The sequence below is a fragment of the Desmodus rotundus genome, chromosome 3, assembly GCF_022682495.2.
Source record: "Desmodus rotundus isolate HL8 chromosome 3, HLdesRot8A.1, whole genome shotgun sequence".
In the NCBI taxonomy this organism is placed as follows: Eukaryota; Metazoa; Chordata; class Mammalia; order Chiroptera; family Phyllostomidae; genus Desmodus; species Desmodus rotundus.
Window position 1 is genome coordinate 13,470,748 of NC_071389.1, and position 16,212 is coordinate 13,486,959.

At 55.6% G+C, this 16,212-nt stretch overlaps 1 protein-coding gene across 2 annotated transcripts; it reads left to right on the forward strand.

The window, feature by feature from the left end:
- Nucleotides 1-10,466: 10,466 nt before the first annotated feature.
- Nucleotides 10,467-13,370, forward strand: C1QA (complement C1q A chain). Of its 2 annotated transcripts, none has more exons than XM_024554729.3 (3): nucleotides 10,467-10,621; nucleotides 11,479-11,648; nucleotides 12,617-13,370. In XM_024554729.3, the coding sequence occupies exons 2-3, from the start codon at nucleotides 11,486-11,488 to the stop codon at nucleotides 13,189-13,191; spliced, it is 738 nt and encodes a 245-aa protein (XP_024410497.1). In that variant the 5' UTR covers nucleotides 10,467-10,621; nucleotides 11,479-11,485; the 3' UTR covers nucleotides 13,192-13,370. The 2 variants fall into 2 exon arrangements, with proteins under 2 accessions (XP_024410497.1, XP_024410496.1); XM_024554728.4 differs by lacking the exon at nucleotides 10,467-10,621 and adding an exon at nucleotides 10,822-11,150.
- Nucleotides 13,371-16,212: the final 2,842 nt, after the last annotated feature.

A 16,212-nucleotide genomic window follows, 5' to 3' on the forward strand; every position in this document is an offset into this window, starting at 1 on the left:
CACCGCCTCTCGCCACCCGCCAGGAAGCTCTTACAATATTTGTCAACCCCTGAGCTCCAGGCAGGCTGGATGAACCTGCTTAGGGGGATGAGGGGGAGTGAGGGAGAACAGGGCACTGGCCCACAGGCTGGGACAGCCGGGCCTGACCCTTCCCAACTCCACGCTTCACCTGCAGCGCTCTGGGCCTTGGGCAAAGGCCTGGGGGCCTTGGGCAGAGGCCTGGGGGCAGATGGCTCTGGCCAGCTGAAAGGGAGGAGGAAAGGCCCAGACCCTCGCCAGGCAGTGTGGCCCCAGCAAAACTCAGGGTCACATGGTTCCTTCCCCCTTCACCCATGAGGAAAGCTGGCCCCAGAGAGGCGGCGGGAAGCGCCTTCGGAAAGAGTGGAGTAACGCGAAGTGGTGGAGGGTGCAGGTGCAGTGCCTGTGTGCGCCTGTGTGTGCGCCCACCTGTGCGCCTTCAGTGCCCCCTCTTCTGTGCGCACCCCTCCAGGCTCCCTCACCCCATCTCAGGCCCCTCACCTCTCTCTGTTCTCCCCCCCTTCCTCCGCGTCTCCCCCTCAGAAAGAAGCTGGAACGAGACAGCCCAGGCCATGTGACCTTAGACAAGGGACCTCACCTCTCAGAGCCGCCGCAGTAAAATGGGACGTGTGGCTTTGCCCTCCCAGAGAGGTGGTGGTACACGGAGCATGGGGCTTGTACCTGATGCACACGAGCCCCCAATGTACATGGGTCCCTCCTCAGCCCTCCTCCCTCCATCCTCTTCTTCCCTCTCCTCTCTTTAGTTCCTTCCCACCCCTTTTCTGTGCCTCCATTTCCCTGTTTGTAAAATGGGGACAATGCTACCTGTCTCCGAGGCCGGTGGGGAGAGTTAGGAAAGATGTGCTTAAGCAGGGCCGTGATCCTCATCGTCCTAAAGTCCCAGGGGCACACACACATAAGTTGTTGTCCCGACGGGGCAGGGGCGTTGGTCTGTGTGTGTGTGAGCTGTTTGTGCTAATCTGCAGTGGACCGCAGAATGGCCTAGGACACAGGTATACGAGTACATCCACGAAGCCGCCACCCAAATAAAAACGTAGAGCCTTCCCAGAATGTTTTCTCTCTCGGTCCACACCTCCCCCGCCCCTCACCAGAAGTAACCACTATTCTGGATAGCGGCAAAGTTTTAGCCTAGAAAAGCTGTGGGGTTCGACTCCAGGGACGAGAATGGGTTGGACAAGCAAGGATGAGGCGAGGGAACCGGGGTCAGGTATCCCGCACAGATTTCGTTTGGGGTGAGGAGGCAGGAAAATGAGGGCTGCCAGGGAAGGCGCCTGAGCCCGGGGTCTCAGGGGACCCCATCCCCCAGGAGCCTCCCACTGCCTGAGGGAGAGGCCGGAAGCATGCACCACGCTCACGTGCATCTGTGGGTTCCAGGCTGGGCCAGCCCAGCAGAGCCAGAAACGTGGGCAGCTGCCACCCTCGGGCCTTTGATGTGACAGAGACGGAGACACACATGCCCGACAATTAATTAATTGTGACTTTCACCGCACAGCGGCTGCTTCCTATTGATCTGAGCCGTCTGGTGTGAGGGAGACAATTAGGAGGGAGCACAGCGGCAGCAGCTAATTACCCACAGAATGAAAACCATGCCTTTCAATTTATTAAACTTTTATCACGAAATAACCTGGCCACTCCCTCCTGCTGAGAAGCTAAGGGAGGTTGCTCTGGACGGGCACCCCCCGTTTGCCCTTCCCAGATGCTGAAAGTCCTGGGAAGTCACGACCACCTCCTGGCCACGGAAGATCCCCACACACTTGAGCTCTGGGAAACAGCAGGAGAGTGGGGACCCCCACGTCATCAAAACCAGCCCCGGGTTCTGATTAAAATCAGGCAGCAGACCAAGTGCAATCAGGCAGGGGCCTCCGAGGAATCCAGAGGGCTAGATGAAGACCTGGACATGTCCGAGCCAGGCTGCTCTTGGAGATCACCCAATCCTACCCCTTGGGTGACAGAGGCAGCCAGGTGTGCAAGCAGAGTGGCCCCTGGGTCAAACCTCAGCCAGCAATCCCGGGATCGTTACTGCCTACCACTGTTTAGCGCTTGCGCGGGAGAGACCACTATTCCCATTTTACAGATGTGCAAGTCGAAGCTCAGAGAGGCAAAGATGCTCGCTCAAGGCCACGCAGCCGTTTGCTAAAGCCCGTTGGACGCTCTGTTCCCTGAGTCTCTTAGTGCTTGGCCTTGGGGGAGTGACATAACTTCTCAGAGCTCTCCCCATCATCAGTAAAGTAGGAATGATGTAGCTACCTGAAAGGAAGTTGTGAACATTTAGATATAATAATAATTTTTAAGACCCTGCCTGCCCCGCAGCATGGTAACTGCCATTGGCAACAGGGAAACTGAGGCTCCGAGATGGGGGCATGGCTCGAGGCCAGCATTCCGGTTGCAAAGGGAGCTGAGGGTTCCCAGCCAGCCCTCTGCCTGCCCCATAAACATTCGAAGTTCGGGGCCCGGTTCTGCCTCTTGCTGGATGTCTGTGGGGGACCCTGAGCAGACCACCCACTGGCAGGACTTTGGTGCCCTTAGATCTGCCTGGCTTTGGGGACACTCCTACAGGAGCAACATCCGTGGAGTCTGCCCCACAGCCCCGTGAAGCAGGCAGGAGAGGGCCTGTTAGAGATGAAGGTGCTGACACCTGAGAAGGAAGGGAGACGACCCAGGCAGCACACAGCCAGGCCAAGCTCCTGGCCTCCAAGAACTCGAGCCCCAGCCTGGCTCTAATAGCAGCTTTGAACCCCAGGCTGGCCCCAGAGGCTGACCCATGAGACCTGACTTCCTCCCCTCCCCGCGGGGTCAAGCCAGCCTCCAGAAAGTGCCCCACCCCGCCCCCCACTGGGCAGCATCAGTTCCTGCAGGAGATGGTGAGAATGAAGAGAGGGGTGCTCGGTCCACCAGCTCCTACCCCAACTTCCACCCCAGGGCTCCTGGCAACTGCCTATCTGCCTAGAGTCCAGAGGCTGGAGAAATCCAGGGGGCGCCCAGAGAGGGTGGCTGGGAATTCTTTCTCCCAGGGGAGGAAGTAGCTGAGCCAGGGGCATTTGCCCCATTTTCCCTGCACCTTCACTCCAAGCCCCCAAAGGCAGCTGCTGACTCTGAACTCACGCTCCCTCTTTAGGCTCATCCTTCCCGTTAATGTAGCCAAGATTCTCCGAGCAAGTACTATATATTTCTTGAATAAATAATCCCCGGTATTTTGCGAGTAGGGCCTGGACAAGGATGAAGTGAGTGAGCTGCCCAGGGCCTGCGAACTTTCAAGAAGGTGCTCATTCCTGGGGCTGATTCTGCACTTTCATGGGCCTGTGAGTGCGTGCCTCCTTAAATTTTGCTCCCTGGGAGCCTCGCTCTCCTCTCCCTAGCCCTGGTCCAGAATTCGGAGCACAGCAGAAGGAGAACGTGCCTGGGAGCAGGAGGGACTCTCCTGAAGACTTTCAATCACCAATCACACCACCAGAAAGGCAGATTGGTGAGGATGAGCCCCAGGGGGTTGGGCTCGGACTGGGCAGCACGTGGCCCACAGGGGGCGCTATGAGCATATCTTGATGCTTTCTGGTAAGAGTCCCCAGTTATAGAACACCTACTGAATGCCAGACCACATTAGACACCTTCTGTGCTGTCCAGCTCTCGGTACAGCCTGGAAAGTGTGCATAACCGCCGTCTTACAGTGAGAAAACTGAGACTCAGGAAGTGACTTCCAAGGTCACATAGGTAAGGACCGGGGTGTTCAGATTCAAAGCCAGTACTCCCTGATCCCGCAGCCTATCTCTCTGCCTCCCCCAGTGCTCCGGACACAAGGACTGCAGGTGTTCTGGAGAACCCAGCAGGTGAGCTCCCCACTCCTACCACCCCTGCAGCCTCCTAATCTTGGAGGACGGGCCCCCGCAGTCAGGACCACCATTCCCAGAGACTGGCCCTCCTCGGCAGCAGCCGGTGTTGCAGCTCCGACAGCCTTTTCCAGGAGCCCGCCAGGGATTGATTTGCATACTACGGTGTCATTTGCATACTACTTAGGAAAGCCTTTGCTTCTCCCACCTGCAGCAAACTCCAGCCTGATTAGTTCTCCCCACATTGGAGAGTTAATTACTCTCCCGCGTAGACCGGGTGTTTATTTGTAATCAGCAGAGGGCTGGGAGAAGGCGGGGGAACCGGGCAGAAGCAGCTGTCCTTAGCCGAAGCCTGGAGTAGCTCCGCGGGTAGAAAATGAGCTGGAGCGCCACAGACCCGGTCCAAACCCTGGCCCTGCCCTGGCCCGCCCAGCCCAGGGAAAGGAGAAGGGGAGATTGGACCGGAGGTTAGGGGAGTGTAGGGCCATTGCCTGCAGTGAGCTGCTGGCAGGATTGGACAGAAACGGAGGCTCAGAGCATCACAATAAAGAAAGGCGCTCCCGGAACCCAGGAGCCTGGGAAGGGACGGGGCTGGGACGTCGACGACGTCTGAGGTCTGTCCCAGACACCTTCCAGGAAGGCCCTAGGGCGGGGCTGGTGGGCGGAGTCCTGGCCGTGAGACTGCGGACGCACCGGGTTCCGCTGTGTGACGCTGGAGCTGACTGCCCTCTCTGAGCCTCCGTCTTCCCGGCAGTGCGCTGCGGGTGATGACAACAGCAGGCTCACCAGTCTCCTTGCGAGGAATCACGTGAGCCAGGCAGGGGCTGTAAAAGACGGAGGAATTATTTCTGAATTCCCAGGTTGGAAATGGTCTCAGCCCCGGGGGAGATTTAGTGACCATCCTTCCCTGCTGCCCTGCCCAACAAAACTGGACTTACCCCGCTGTCCGCCTCCATCCAGGCGTTGAAACCCTTCAGCACTTGCTCCCCAGTTGTCAGATGCTTCAAGGTTACGTCCAAAGGCGCAGGGCAGGCTCAGCCAATGTGTCAGCTCTGGAAAGACCCTCCATTGCTCAGAGTTCCATAGAGATACCAGGCTGCCTGCCTCAGTTTCCCTGGGGCTTCTGTGAAAAATGCAGACGGCCCGCCCGGAGATTCTAGTGCCGTGGGCAGGAGTGCAGGTCAGGAAGCCGAGAGGAGCATCTCCTTCAGCCCACCTCTTCCTACCAAGATAGGCCTCCCGATGAGCCAGAGGGGTGGGAAATAGCCACTTGCTCACGGGCCGTGTGATCTCTGTAGGCTGCCAGATAAAATGTAGAATGGACCTTTTTCTTTTAAATATAAATATATCCCATGCATGCCCTTGTTGACTGACCTGAGATTCAAATTGAACTGAGTATTTTACAGTATTATTTGTTAAATCTGGCAACCCCAACCCCATGAGCAAGTCGCTTCATTTTTTTGGAGACTCAGCTCCTTCCTTCATCTTTGACAATAAACCAAAATACCACCCTGTAAGGATGCTATGTAAATAAGTGAGATGATGTATGCAAAGTGGCTGGCACAGGGGAGGTAAGTATGTGAGGCTGGCAAATCTTGCCTTCAGAGTCCAATTCCCAATACTTTTACCTCTCCTTTCCCCTCTCCCTGTCAGAGTTCCCGGCTTAGGCCCTCCATGTGTAGGATGACAGTAACGTCTTCAGAAAGGTACCTGATGTGCTGGAAATAACGCTACTATTTACTGGCTGTGTGACCTTATGTAAGTCGATTGCCCTCTCTGAGCTTCAGTTGCCTCTGTAAAAGGAGCTTATCCGTCACAGCACTCCCTTCTTGAGGTTGCAAGGGTGGAACAAGATCATGTGTTAAGCACCAGTACTAAGCCTAGCAGTAGCGCTCACTAAGTAGCACATGGTCACATCTTGCAAACGCACCAAAGACATGTCTTCAATGTCAAAACTTCCTAGAGAAGGCCATGCTCACCTCATGGGAACAATGGGTAAAGGTGGGATTTCAGGCAGGTGATGGGTAGATGAAGGAAATCATTTCTGCATGGGGAGCTTTCTCCTGGCCACTCGCCCAGGCCTGGCCCTCGGATCTGTGTGAGCTAGTATGATCCTGGGCTCTGGGTGCCTCAGTCCCTAACTGTGGGGTCTGACAGCCCCTAGGATCTAGGGCCTGGCCCCCACAAGGCAGAGGCGGTGCATCCTTGCTGGCTCTCACAGCCCGCCATTTGTTTTCCAAACTCTCTCTAATCCTCTTAATCTTTTTACATCTCACCTGCCTGCACCCCTGGCGGCTTCCATTAGCACCTTTCCTGGTAGATCTGGTGTTGGGAACTTCTCCCAGAGCTGCTCCACCTGGCCCCTGGCAGGCTTGGCGGCTTTCCTCTCCCTCTGGACAGCCAGGATGCTGGTCTCCAGCTGGGGCCTCAGGGTGAGGGGTGGAGGAGGCTTTCTTGACTGGTCTCCGTGCTCTGGCCCCCTGAGTGGCTAGAGGGAGGGGGATGAAGACGGGGATGGGACTTCTGCTAATCGCCTGCTATGTGTCAGAGACAAACCACGTGGACCTGCAGCCTGGCCTCAATTTTAAGGGTCATTGCCATCCTCATGCTGCCTCTGTCTCCTTAACACAGTATTCGTTGTTTGCATTTCCCCCCATTTTTCATAAAACACTCCCCAAAATAGCTTTCATCTGCCAAGAGAGATGTGAAGGATAAAGACAGTGTGGCAGGCCCAGCCAGCTCCCTCCCCGTTTCCCAAACAGCCCTGCCCAACGGGTGGAGGGATGGAGAATAGAAGGAGGGGCCCAGGAGGCCCCTAGAGGGGGAGGATTTAGCCACAAGGACAAAATGAAGACAATCTTCATGGTAAAGAACAGGGAGAAGGGGAAGAGTGGGTGAGAAGGAGAAAAAGGGGTTCAGGCAGAGGGTGCAGGAGGGTTTTTGTTGTTTTGTAGGGCAGCGGAGGGGAGAGGAAGGGGCATTGGCGTAAACCCTATGCCTCTCCTTGGCGTTCAAACAGACAGCAGAGGCCCGAGCACGTCTGTTCACAGAGTGGTACCCGGAGGAGGACTCGTGCAGGAGGGCTCTCAGCGGCTTTATCCATCACGACCCAAAATGTCCACGGGGGAAGGGCTGACCACAGGGAGCCATAGGCACACGGTGGAATGCTACTTAGCAATGAAAACTGAATCGGTTCACACAATAAGACAGCTGATCTCACAAGCACGTGACGCTAGAGACGCTGGACACAAAAGACACAAATTGGATTATTCTATGTACATGGAGTTCAAGAACAGCGAGAAGTCACCAATGGTGGCGGAAGTCAGAACACACTGGTCCCTTTGGGGGCCTGGGGGTGATTTAAGGGGCACAAGGCAACCCGCTGGGGTGACGGAAATGTCCTGTGTCTCGGGCTGGGAGGTGGTAAATGGGGAATTCACACACATGAAAAGCCACTGAGCAGGACTTGTGTGTTTTACTGCATGCAAATTAAACCTCAATTTTTTAATTAAAAAAAAAAAGAAATTCAGAGTTACATTCTGTACACGTTTGACTATCCGCTTTTTGCCTAATAAGACTCAGAGAGACAGAAAGAGCTCAAGACAATGGTTGAAATGCGGCAGCACTTGCTGCCCTAGCTCCGGCCCCTCCGGGCGCCGTGTCTGGAGGGAACGTGGAGGAGGAGACCTGCCTGGACCTGCGGTCCCCAAGTCCACCTCAGACCCTACGGGCGCCCCCCCCGCTGGGGAGGACGCCAATCTTTAAGGGTTCAATTTCTTTCTTTCTTTCTTTCTTTTTTTCCAGAAAAGGGTATGTACATTAGCCAACTGATACTCAGCAAAGAAAAGAGAAATCTGTTCTAATGTCAGAGCCAAAAGTGACAGCAGAGAGCTGCTGCGAACATCCGTGGTTTCCAACATGGCGCTTTCCTAAGACTTTTGTCCTAACAGTAACATTGACCATTTCCAATTTTTGCCTAATTTGCTGACTTTGGAACCCAGCCCTTGAATGAGTTCTGACTGCACTGTGAAGAATTTGAGTAATTTAGATTTTTTGGGGGGGGGGTGGGGGGCAGTGCTATTCCTTAGGCCCCTGACCGCACCCTGGGACTGGGCCTCATGGATTTGCACGCAGTAATGCAAGGGGTTTGCTCTCACCCTGCCATCCCCTGCCCGCCCCCCCCCCCCCCACACCAGACTGAGCTCCGGAGAAACAGCCTGTCCCCTGTGACTGGACGTGCCCCTGCTGTGACATTCAGGGGCCATCACTGACCCATTTACTTCTCACACTAATGATCTGTTCATTACTATCGATGCCTCTTATTCCTCCAAAGCGTTTAGGCTCTTGCAACAGCCTGATAAGTAAAACCCTCCCACACTTGGCAGGAAAGCAGACAGATAACTGGTGTCCTTTCAAAGTCAAATTAGCGCACTGGCTGACAAGGCCTCCTAAGGGGTGTCTGGCACTCCAGGGGAATGTCACTTTGCTTGACTTATTGTTTACTATTGATCAGGGCTTGGGTTCTGGAAAGATAGCTGTTAGCTGGCAGAAAACTGAGAGGTTGCAAATGATTACTTTTTAATAGAGAAGATAACCCCAACATGATGATTGTATAGCCCTGTAGGGCATGAACCAGTTTTGTGCTAACTTAGCAACCTTATGAGTGTTCTAGAATTCTTTATGGTCGTTTCTGTTTTCACTGACTCTCTTCTCTCTGTAATGTAGGTCCATGTGTGTTTTTTCTGAGAGTCTTCACTTGAACTAGCGTTGTCATCCTGCTGGTCCCTTCGTGAATAAGCTATCAAAACATTGGCATGTACCCACGAGATGTTTCTGTAAGAATTGTGTGTTTGATAGCTTGAGAACTATACTTCCGGGGGCCTTTCACAGTATTTGGCTCTTCCTCCTGCCGACGCTGCTGCTTTCTATGGGGGCAAGTCTTCCTGCCTTTGGTGTTCCATTTCTTCTTCTATGAAACGGGAGCAATCAGGCTGTTGGTTCTGACTCTGACATGTGATTTTTTTCTAATTCCTCTGGCAGGGAAGCAAAACTGAAACAAACAATCGAAGAAAACGAATGCTGGAAGGGGTGTTGCAGACCATTTGGGGGTATCCTTCCTGCTCCCAACCCTCTCCCTCATCTTGATAGGTGAAGAAACTGAGGTTCAGAGAGGTGAGGTAACTTGCCCAAGGTCACACAGATATTCTTCATGATGACTCATTTTAATGTGAGGTTCGACAGTATAGACTTCCTCTCAAGTTTACGTAATCCCTCAGTAGCCCAGCGAGGAGGCTACATTATCCCCATTTTACAGATAAAGAAACTGAGGTCCAGAGAAATGATGTGGCTTGTCCAGGGTCACAGAGATTCTCCTAACCTCCTGAATCTGGGGGAGCAAGGGAGGGGCTGGCAGGAGGAGCTCTGGGCCCTCCTTTTACCAAAGCATCCCAGTTTGTATCTGTCGGATAGATATTAGGTGCCATACTAGACCGCAAGTAAAAAAAGAGTCCCAGAAGCTTGAAAACCCCAGGCCTAGAACATCTTTATCTGCCTGTGCATAACAGCCCTCCCTTTCTCCTCCTTTTCCCTCTGGCGGATTTCTCAGGGAAAAAACATGGTCACGGAAAGAAATAGAAACACAGGGTCAGCCCAGGCCTGGACACACTGGACTCCAGGCTGGGGGAGGCAGATCGCTCAATGTAAAGGGAAATGTTCTCAGGGTGCAAGCTGGCAACGGTGACGTGAGCCGTGTCAGCAGATAGTGAGCGCCCCATCGGTGAGAGCAAGCAAGGCTAGACGAGGCATCCAAATGTTAACAGCAATTCTCTAGATGGTAGAATTCATGGGCTTTGTCACTATTTTTAATTTTTTTTTTATCCTCACCCCAGTACATTTTTTTCATTGCTTTTTTTAAAGAGAGAGAGAGAGAGATGTTTATCGATTGGTTGCCTCCTGTACGCATCCAGACCCGGGATCGGTGCCTGGACCCTGGATTGTATGTGCCCATGCCCGCACCTGGACCGGGGATCAAACGCGCAACGTAGGTGTGTGCCCTGACCAGGAATCGAACCCACATCCTTTCAGTTACAGGACGATGCTCCAACCAAATAAGCCACACCGGCCAGGGCTGTCACTATTTTTTAAATGTTGGTGAAAGCTAATTATGAAGCCTTCACCATGTGCCCAGTATGTATGATATCATTAGAACTCTACAGCGATCCAATGAGGTCAAGAACCTGCCGTTCCCAGCGCACAGGTAAGAAAAGCAAGTGCTCCGGAGGCTCCCTGCTTTTGCAAGGGTGTGCAACCAGGAAGTGGCGTGTCTAGAAAGCTGATCACTAAGCTACTCGTTCCTACTGCACTGTTCTTTCTTTGTGCTTTTCGGTATTTATGAGCTTTGACAATGCATATGCGCTGTTGCTTTCAAACCCGAAAGAAGCCTTACAAGTTACTGGCTTTACCAGTCCTGTCCGCTACACCCTCCACAGCCCCCAAGGCTCCTGCCTGCTGTCCCTGCCCCCACACCAGCTGTGGCTTGCGGTAGGACGTCCGATGTCCCAGTCTTGCTGAGGTCTGCTCAAAATGTCCCGGGTCAGCCTCTGGCCTCTGGGGCAATGCCAGGGGCAGGTCCAGAGAAGGAGAAAGGGAAGTGGGAAGGGATGTGAAACTTGGCCACCGGCCTGCATCACCCTGCGGGGTGTCCCACAGAGGTCCCTGGGTGGACAGCAGGAACATCCAGTTGAGTTGACCACCCAAGGCAGGTGAGGCCAGCGCCTGAGAGGGAGAGGGCTGTGAAGACCCAGAGCTGGGAGCAGGCCTAGGGGCTGAGCCACTGAGGCTGGTGGGAGGGGGAGCACATCTAGCTGGTCTGGGCCAGGCCAGGGGTGGGTGGGGCATTTACTCAGGACCCAGAATCACTGAGTGGGGCGGGGGGGACCTTAACTCCTTGGACTTGGGGACAGTGGGAAGTGGTGATACAGACCCATCAGCTCTAACCAGAGTTTCTGGGTCCTGATCCCCCAGAACTCAAGAAGCTGGAATAGGCTGAGAGGTTCAGAGCCCAGCAGAGGGGTCCCACAGAGGGGGACCGTGGGTGACAGTCAGCCTGGAAGGGGACGAGTGGCGGGGGGAGTGAGCAGATGTGTGGTCAGGTGTTTGTGAATTCCTGTGTGTACGCGCAGCTCTGCCATCTGGGTGAGAGAGTGCTAATTAAATAAGGAGCAGCCTCTCAATAAATGTTTGTTCAATGGAACTGATCATCTATAGGAGTGCACGAACGTGTGTGTCCAGGTGAGTGAGGGATGGAGTCTCCCTGGGCAGCAGTCTGTGTGTCCGGCGGTGTGTGAGTGAGAGGCTGTTCATGTGTCTGAGAGTGTGACTATAGGGTGTGCTCAGCTGCACGTGTGCTCTGTGTGAGTTTGTGGTTCTCTGTAAAGGTGTGTGCGCCCTGGAGCTGGGTGGGGTGTGGACAGAGAAGTCAGTCCCTCGAGCAGGGAGGTGCACCCTGGTGGTAACGGGATGAGGATATATCGTTGGGGGGGGGGGGGCTCCAGTATGTGAACTGCGTGTACATTCGTGTGTGATGTCCAGCTGCCCAGACCCTGTCCTGTCTCTGCAGCGGCATCATGGAAGCCCCATGGGGCTGGCTGGTGGTTGGTGTGCTGGCCGTGTCCCTGGCCTCCACACTGACCCAGGACGTGTGTCGAGCACCGAATGGGGAGAACGGGGCTGCAGGAAGACCTGGCCGACCTGGGCGGCCGGGCCTCAAGGGGGAGCGAGGGGAGCCAGGTAAGTACCTCCCTCTGAACCCTGGCCCCTCCTCCCTTTACCTGGCATGGGCTGCAGGGTGGAGGCTTGGGGGTGGCATCAAAAAGCAGGAGTCCACCTGGGCCCCCACATAAAGCCCCTCCAAACTCACTTGCTCCCAGAATCTGAGTTGGGGAGCCTGGCCTTCTCCCCAGACCATGTCCCCAGACTCACAGGCTTCTCCATATCCTCCTAACTGCTTGGGCCTTCTGTCCTGGGCCTTGGCTTTCTCCCCTGGGACTGGGTCACTGCAGGCAATGACCTGAGGCACTGCCCAGTCCTTGGTCATTGTTACCAGAATGATCAATGCCCTAGGTTTCAGACCTTCGAGCCCTTGTCTTGCTGTGTGACCCTCTCGGAGACCCAGTTTCCTCATCTGGAAAAGAGAGAAAAAAACCCCACCCATAGACAGGGATCACTGAATGCAACTATCCTTGTTTGCTTCCTTTCACCGACATCCCCATTCTCTCCCTGCTCCCCCTTTCCAGCCCACTCAGGCTTCTGAAACTCTCAGATTTGAGGGGAAGCCTGGGGGTGACGGGAAAGGGAGGGGGACGTGAGCAGAACGGGAAAGGGAAGTCTCGCGTAGCCCCGATCGCGCCGTCCACAGCAGACCAGGAAGACCTGCAGAGAGCTTGCAATCACTTGCCTCCAGGCTCGATGCAGGTCCGTGGGCAGAAGCTCAGTGGAGGAGCCAGTGACCTGCGTGTCACAGAATGTGACACTTCCCCCAGTGCTTGTTCACACTCCCATCCATTTTATCGATAAACAAGCCGAGGCTCGGAGAGGTTGAGATACTTGCCCAAGGTCACAGGGCCACCAGAATCAAAGTCTTTAAGGCCCAGGCACTCCCCTATCCACTCTCCCACCGCATTCCGGGGTCCCAGCCACCTCTCTGAGGAAGGGCAGACACTAGACGCTCACTCCCACCCTGGCCTTCCTTCCCACAGGGGCCGCTGGCATCCGGACGGGCATCCGAGGTCTTAAAGGAGACGAGGGGGACCCTGGGCCCCCTGGAAGCCCTGGCAAAATGGGTTACCCAGGACCCAGCGGTCCCATGGGTGCCCCTGGCATCCCAGGAAACAAGGGCATCAAGGGCAACCAGGGAAACATCAATGACCAGCCGCGGCCAGCCTTCTCAGCCGTGAGGCGGAACCCGCCGATGGGCGGCAACGTGGTCATCTTTGACACAGTCATCACCAACGAGGAAGGCCGCTACCAGAGCCACTCGGGCCGGTTCGTCTGCGCTGTGCCGGGCTACTACTACTTCACCTTCCAGGTGGTGTCCAAGTGGGACATCTGCCTGTCCATCATGTCCTCCAGGAGGGGCCAGACCCTGCGCTCCTTGGGCTTCTGCGACACTAACAGCAAGGGCATGTTCCAGGTGGTGTCTGGGGGCACGGTGCTCCAGCTGCAGAACGGAGACCAGGTCTGGATCGAAAAAGACCCTGTGAAGGGCCGCATTTACCAGGGCTCCGAGGCTGACAGCGTCTTCAGTGGCTTCCTCATCTTCCCATCCGCCTGAACCAGGGAAGGACCCCTCTCCTCCCCGGGCCTCGTCTGCTTCCTGCTGTGTGACCCAGGCCCACTCGCTCCACCTCTCTGGTGTCTATGCTCTGCTCTGGCAAGTGGGGTGCTGTTGTTTTAGCTGAAGAGACATCATTTCTTGGGACTCGCCCTGGAATAAATACCTGTGTCCCTGTCTGCTGGCTGGAGACTCAGTTGCTACCCTGGGCATTGGGAGGGAGGCATACGAAGGACAACTGTTCAGTGATTACAGGCCAAGCTCATATTTAGTATTTTACAATATGTATTTGACAGGTCCTGGGAGCCTCATCGGCTTGGGTTCAAATCCCAAGGCTGCCATTTACTAGTGGCCCAATTGAGTACCTGTCGTGTAACTTCAGGGAGCCTTGGTTTCCCGCTCTGGAAGGTGGGAATAAGAGTACCCCCTATCTCAAAGGGGTGTGGGAGGACAAGTGACTTACGTGGGAGACTCGTGCAGCAGTGCCCGCTTCGTCGCTGGGGCCACACCCGTTTATCTATCATTACGTTTTGTATAATCTTTACAGTCGAGCTCTAAAGTGGGCATTAGGACCCTATTTTACAGATAATAAAACTGAGGCTGGGAGCTGGGGCAGACATAAAGCGAAGGTCAGGGTCCAAGGGGAGGAGCTGGGATGCAACTCCAGGTCTTCCTGGCACCCCAGCCGGGGTGTCCAACTGCTGCCCTGTCAGCCTCCCTGCCTGACAAATGACCAGAAAGGCGGGGGCAGGGCTCGGAGAGGGGCAGCAGTTGGCCCAAGGGCACCCAGCAGCCCTCCCCAAAGGCGGTTTCCTGAATCCAGCCCTGGGCTTCAACCCCGGCAGCTGCAGAGGTTGGGACTGCAAGCCTGCTGCGCACACTGCCTGGGTGTGGACTGGGGTGGTGGGTCTGGAACGTTCACGGCTCATTCCCAGGGTCCCACTCCATCCATCCGGGAGCTGCTCAGGAGCAAGAAGCTGGCCCAGTACGTCCTTTGTGTGTGAGGAAAATAAGAAGACCAGAAGTCAGTCCCGAGAATGTCCAATGCCCTGTGTCTTTTTCCAGAGGGAGGTGGCTTATCTTTGTGCTGCATGTACGCACACACACGCACGCACACACTCACCACAAATGCACACCTCCCCACATTCCTGGACCGAGACTTGTCCACTCCTCACAAAACACAGGATCCCCTCCCTCAGCACACACCCGATTTCTTAGACACACCCGTGCACACCCCCTGGACATCCACAGGTGTTACACCAACAAACCCACAGACCTACCCGGAGATACTTGGGCCATCACACCTACACACCCCTGCCTCAGACACCTGAGGGCCCCCTGTAAATCATCACAGGTGCTCTGACACACACACCTTGAAGCAGGTGTCCCAGACACCCCCCCCCGACATGCAGGTGTATACACCCTCCACTCCAGCACACCCGTGTTTGCTCACACATTGCTGACACCCCCCAGGAGCTGTCTTCCCCCCCAACTAACTGACATACAAGCAGCCTTGGAGTCCACAAGTGCAAAGCCCGCCCCTGCCTCCAACACACACCCAAGACCCTGGCTGCGGCAGCCCGGACAAAAGCCTCTGGGAGTCAGGAAGAAGGGAGGGACCCCCTCTGCAGTGCTGGACACTACAGAGCCCTCAGCCCCACTGGGTCCCTGCTCTGCCCCAGGGACCCTCCTGCCCCCCAGAACACACCCACCCCTGGACTGGGAGGAGAAACAGGTCTTTGAGCACCTGCTGTGTGCGGACATTTCACCCATGGGTACATTTAAGCCCAGCAAAACGATGAGGACACTGAGGCTCAGAGAAGGAAGACATCGACTCAGGGTTGCACTGCCAGAAGCGGCAGGGCCTGGATTTGAACCAGTTCTGTCTGACCCCAAGGGGAGGGTTTCTTCCCTTGTAGTGAGACTCAAAGAAAATGGCAGCGGTGGGGCCCTAGGGGGGCGGGAGGGGCCAGGCCACAGAAATAGCGGTTCTGCCTTATCCCGAATCCCACCTGCACCCACCCACCACTGCCAGGCAAATCCCAGCTGGACCGCAGGGCAGGGAAGTGCCGAGCACGGGTGGAGGCTGCCATCTGCTGGACAAAGCAGACCCAGGCACAAATGAGGGGCGGAAGATGGGAGCTCAGGTGCCATCCATCCACTCCCCCAAGCCAGACTCCCAGGGCCAAGCACACCCACCTCTTTTCTCTTGCCCCCCACTCTGCAGCCTCGTGCCAATGTGTGGAGGAGCAGGTGGGGAGACTGAGGCCCTGAGGGTCACCTGGGGAGCAGGGGCAAGGCTCTGAACTCCTGCGCATGCCCCAGAGTCCTCACCACTGCCCTGCACGGGAGCTGTGGAACCCCCCACTTACAGAGCAGGAACCAGTGCTGAATGACATAGGTGGCAGAAGTGGGGCCAGGGCTGGGACCCTCCACAGCCTGACACCTCCTTCCTCCCTGCAATCTTGTATGAGGAGAAGAGGAAGAGCGGGGGGCCTCTCTCAGCTCTGTCAGCCCGACCCTGATTGGCAACCCCTCATGGGCCATAAGAGGCTCCAAGACCAAAGGCAGGGATGCTAGGGATGGAGGCGAGGGGGCAGTGCTGGCAGGGAAGCTGAGTTCATCAGGGGCCCCAGCAAAGGAAGAGTCGCCACCATCTAGTAAAGGGACGGGAGACAGGCCTGGGTGGGGTCAGTGGTCTGCTGAAATCCTCAGGGCAAGGGGGTGGCGGGGCTGGAATGAAACCCCTGAGGCCACTGACGGCAGCCAGAGGCATCTGTCCAACACGGCAGGCTGCCTGCCATCCAAGATTACCCATCCTGAGCGTCCAGCCCCAGCTATGATATGGGAGGGGGCACAGGAAAGTTTCTGGAATAAAGCCTGCCACTTACAACTGCACAGGAGTCTTGTTTCTGTGGGAGCTAAGCAGAGGGGCCAGAGCAAGGCTTTGGACCCCAAGAAACCACTCACTATGTGGTTTCTTTGGGCAAATGCTTCCACCTCCCTGAGTCTCAGTTTCCT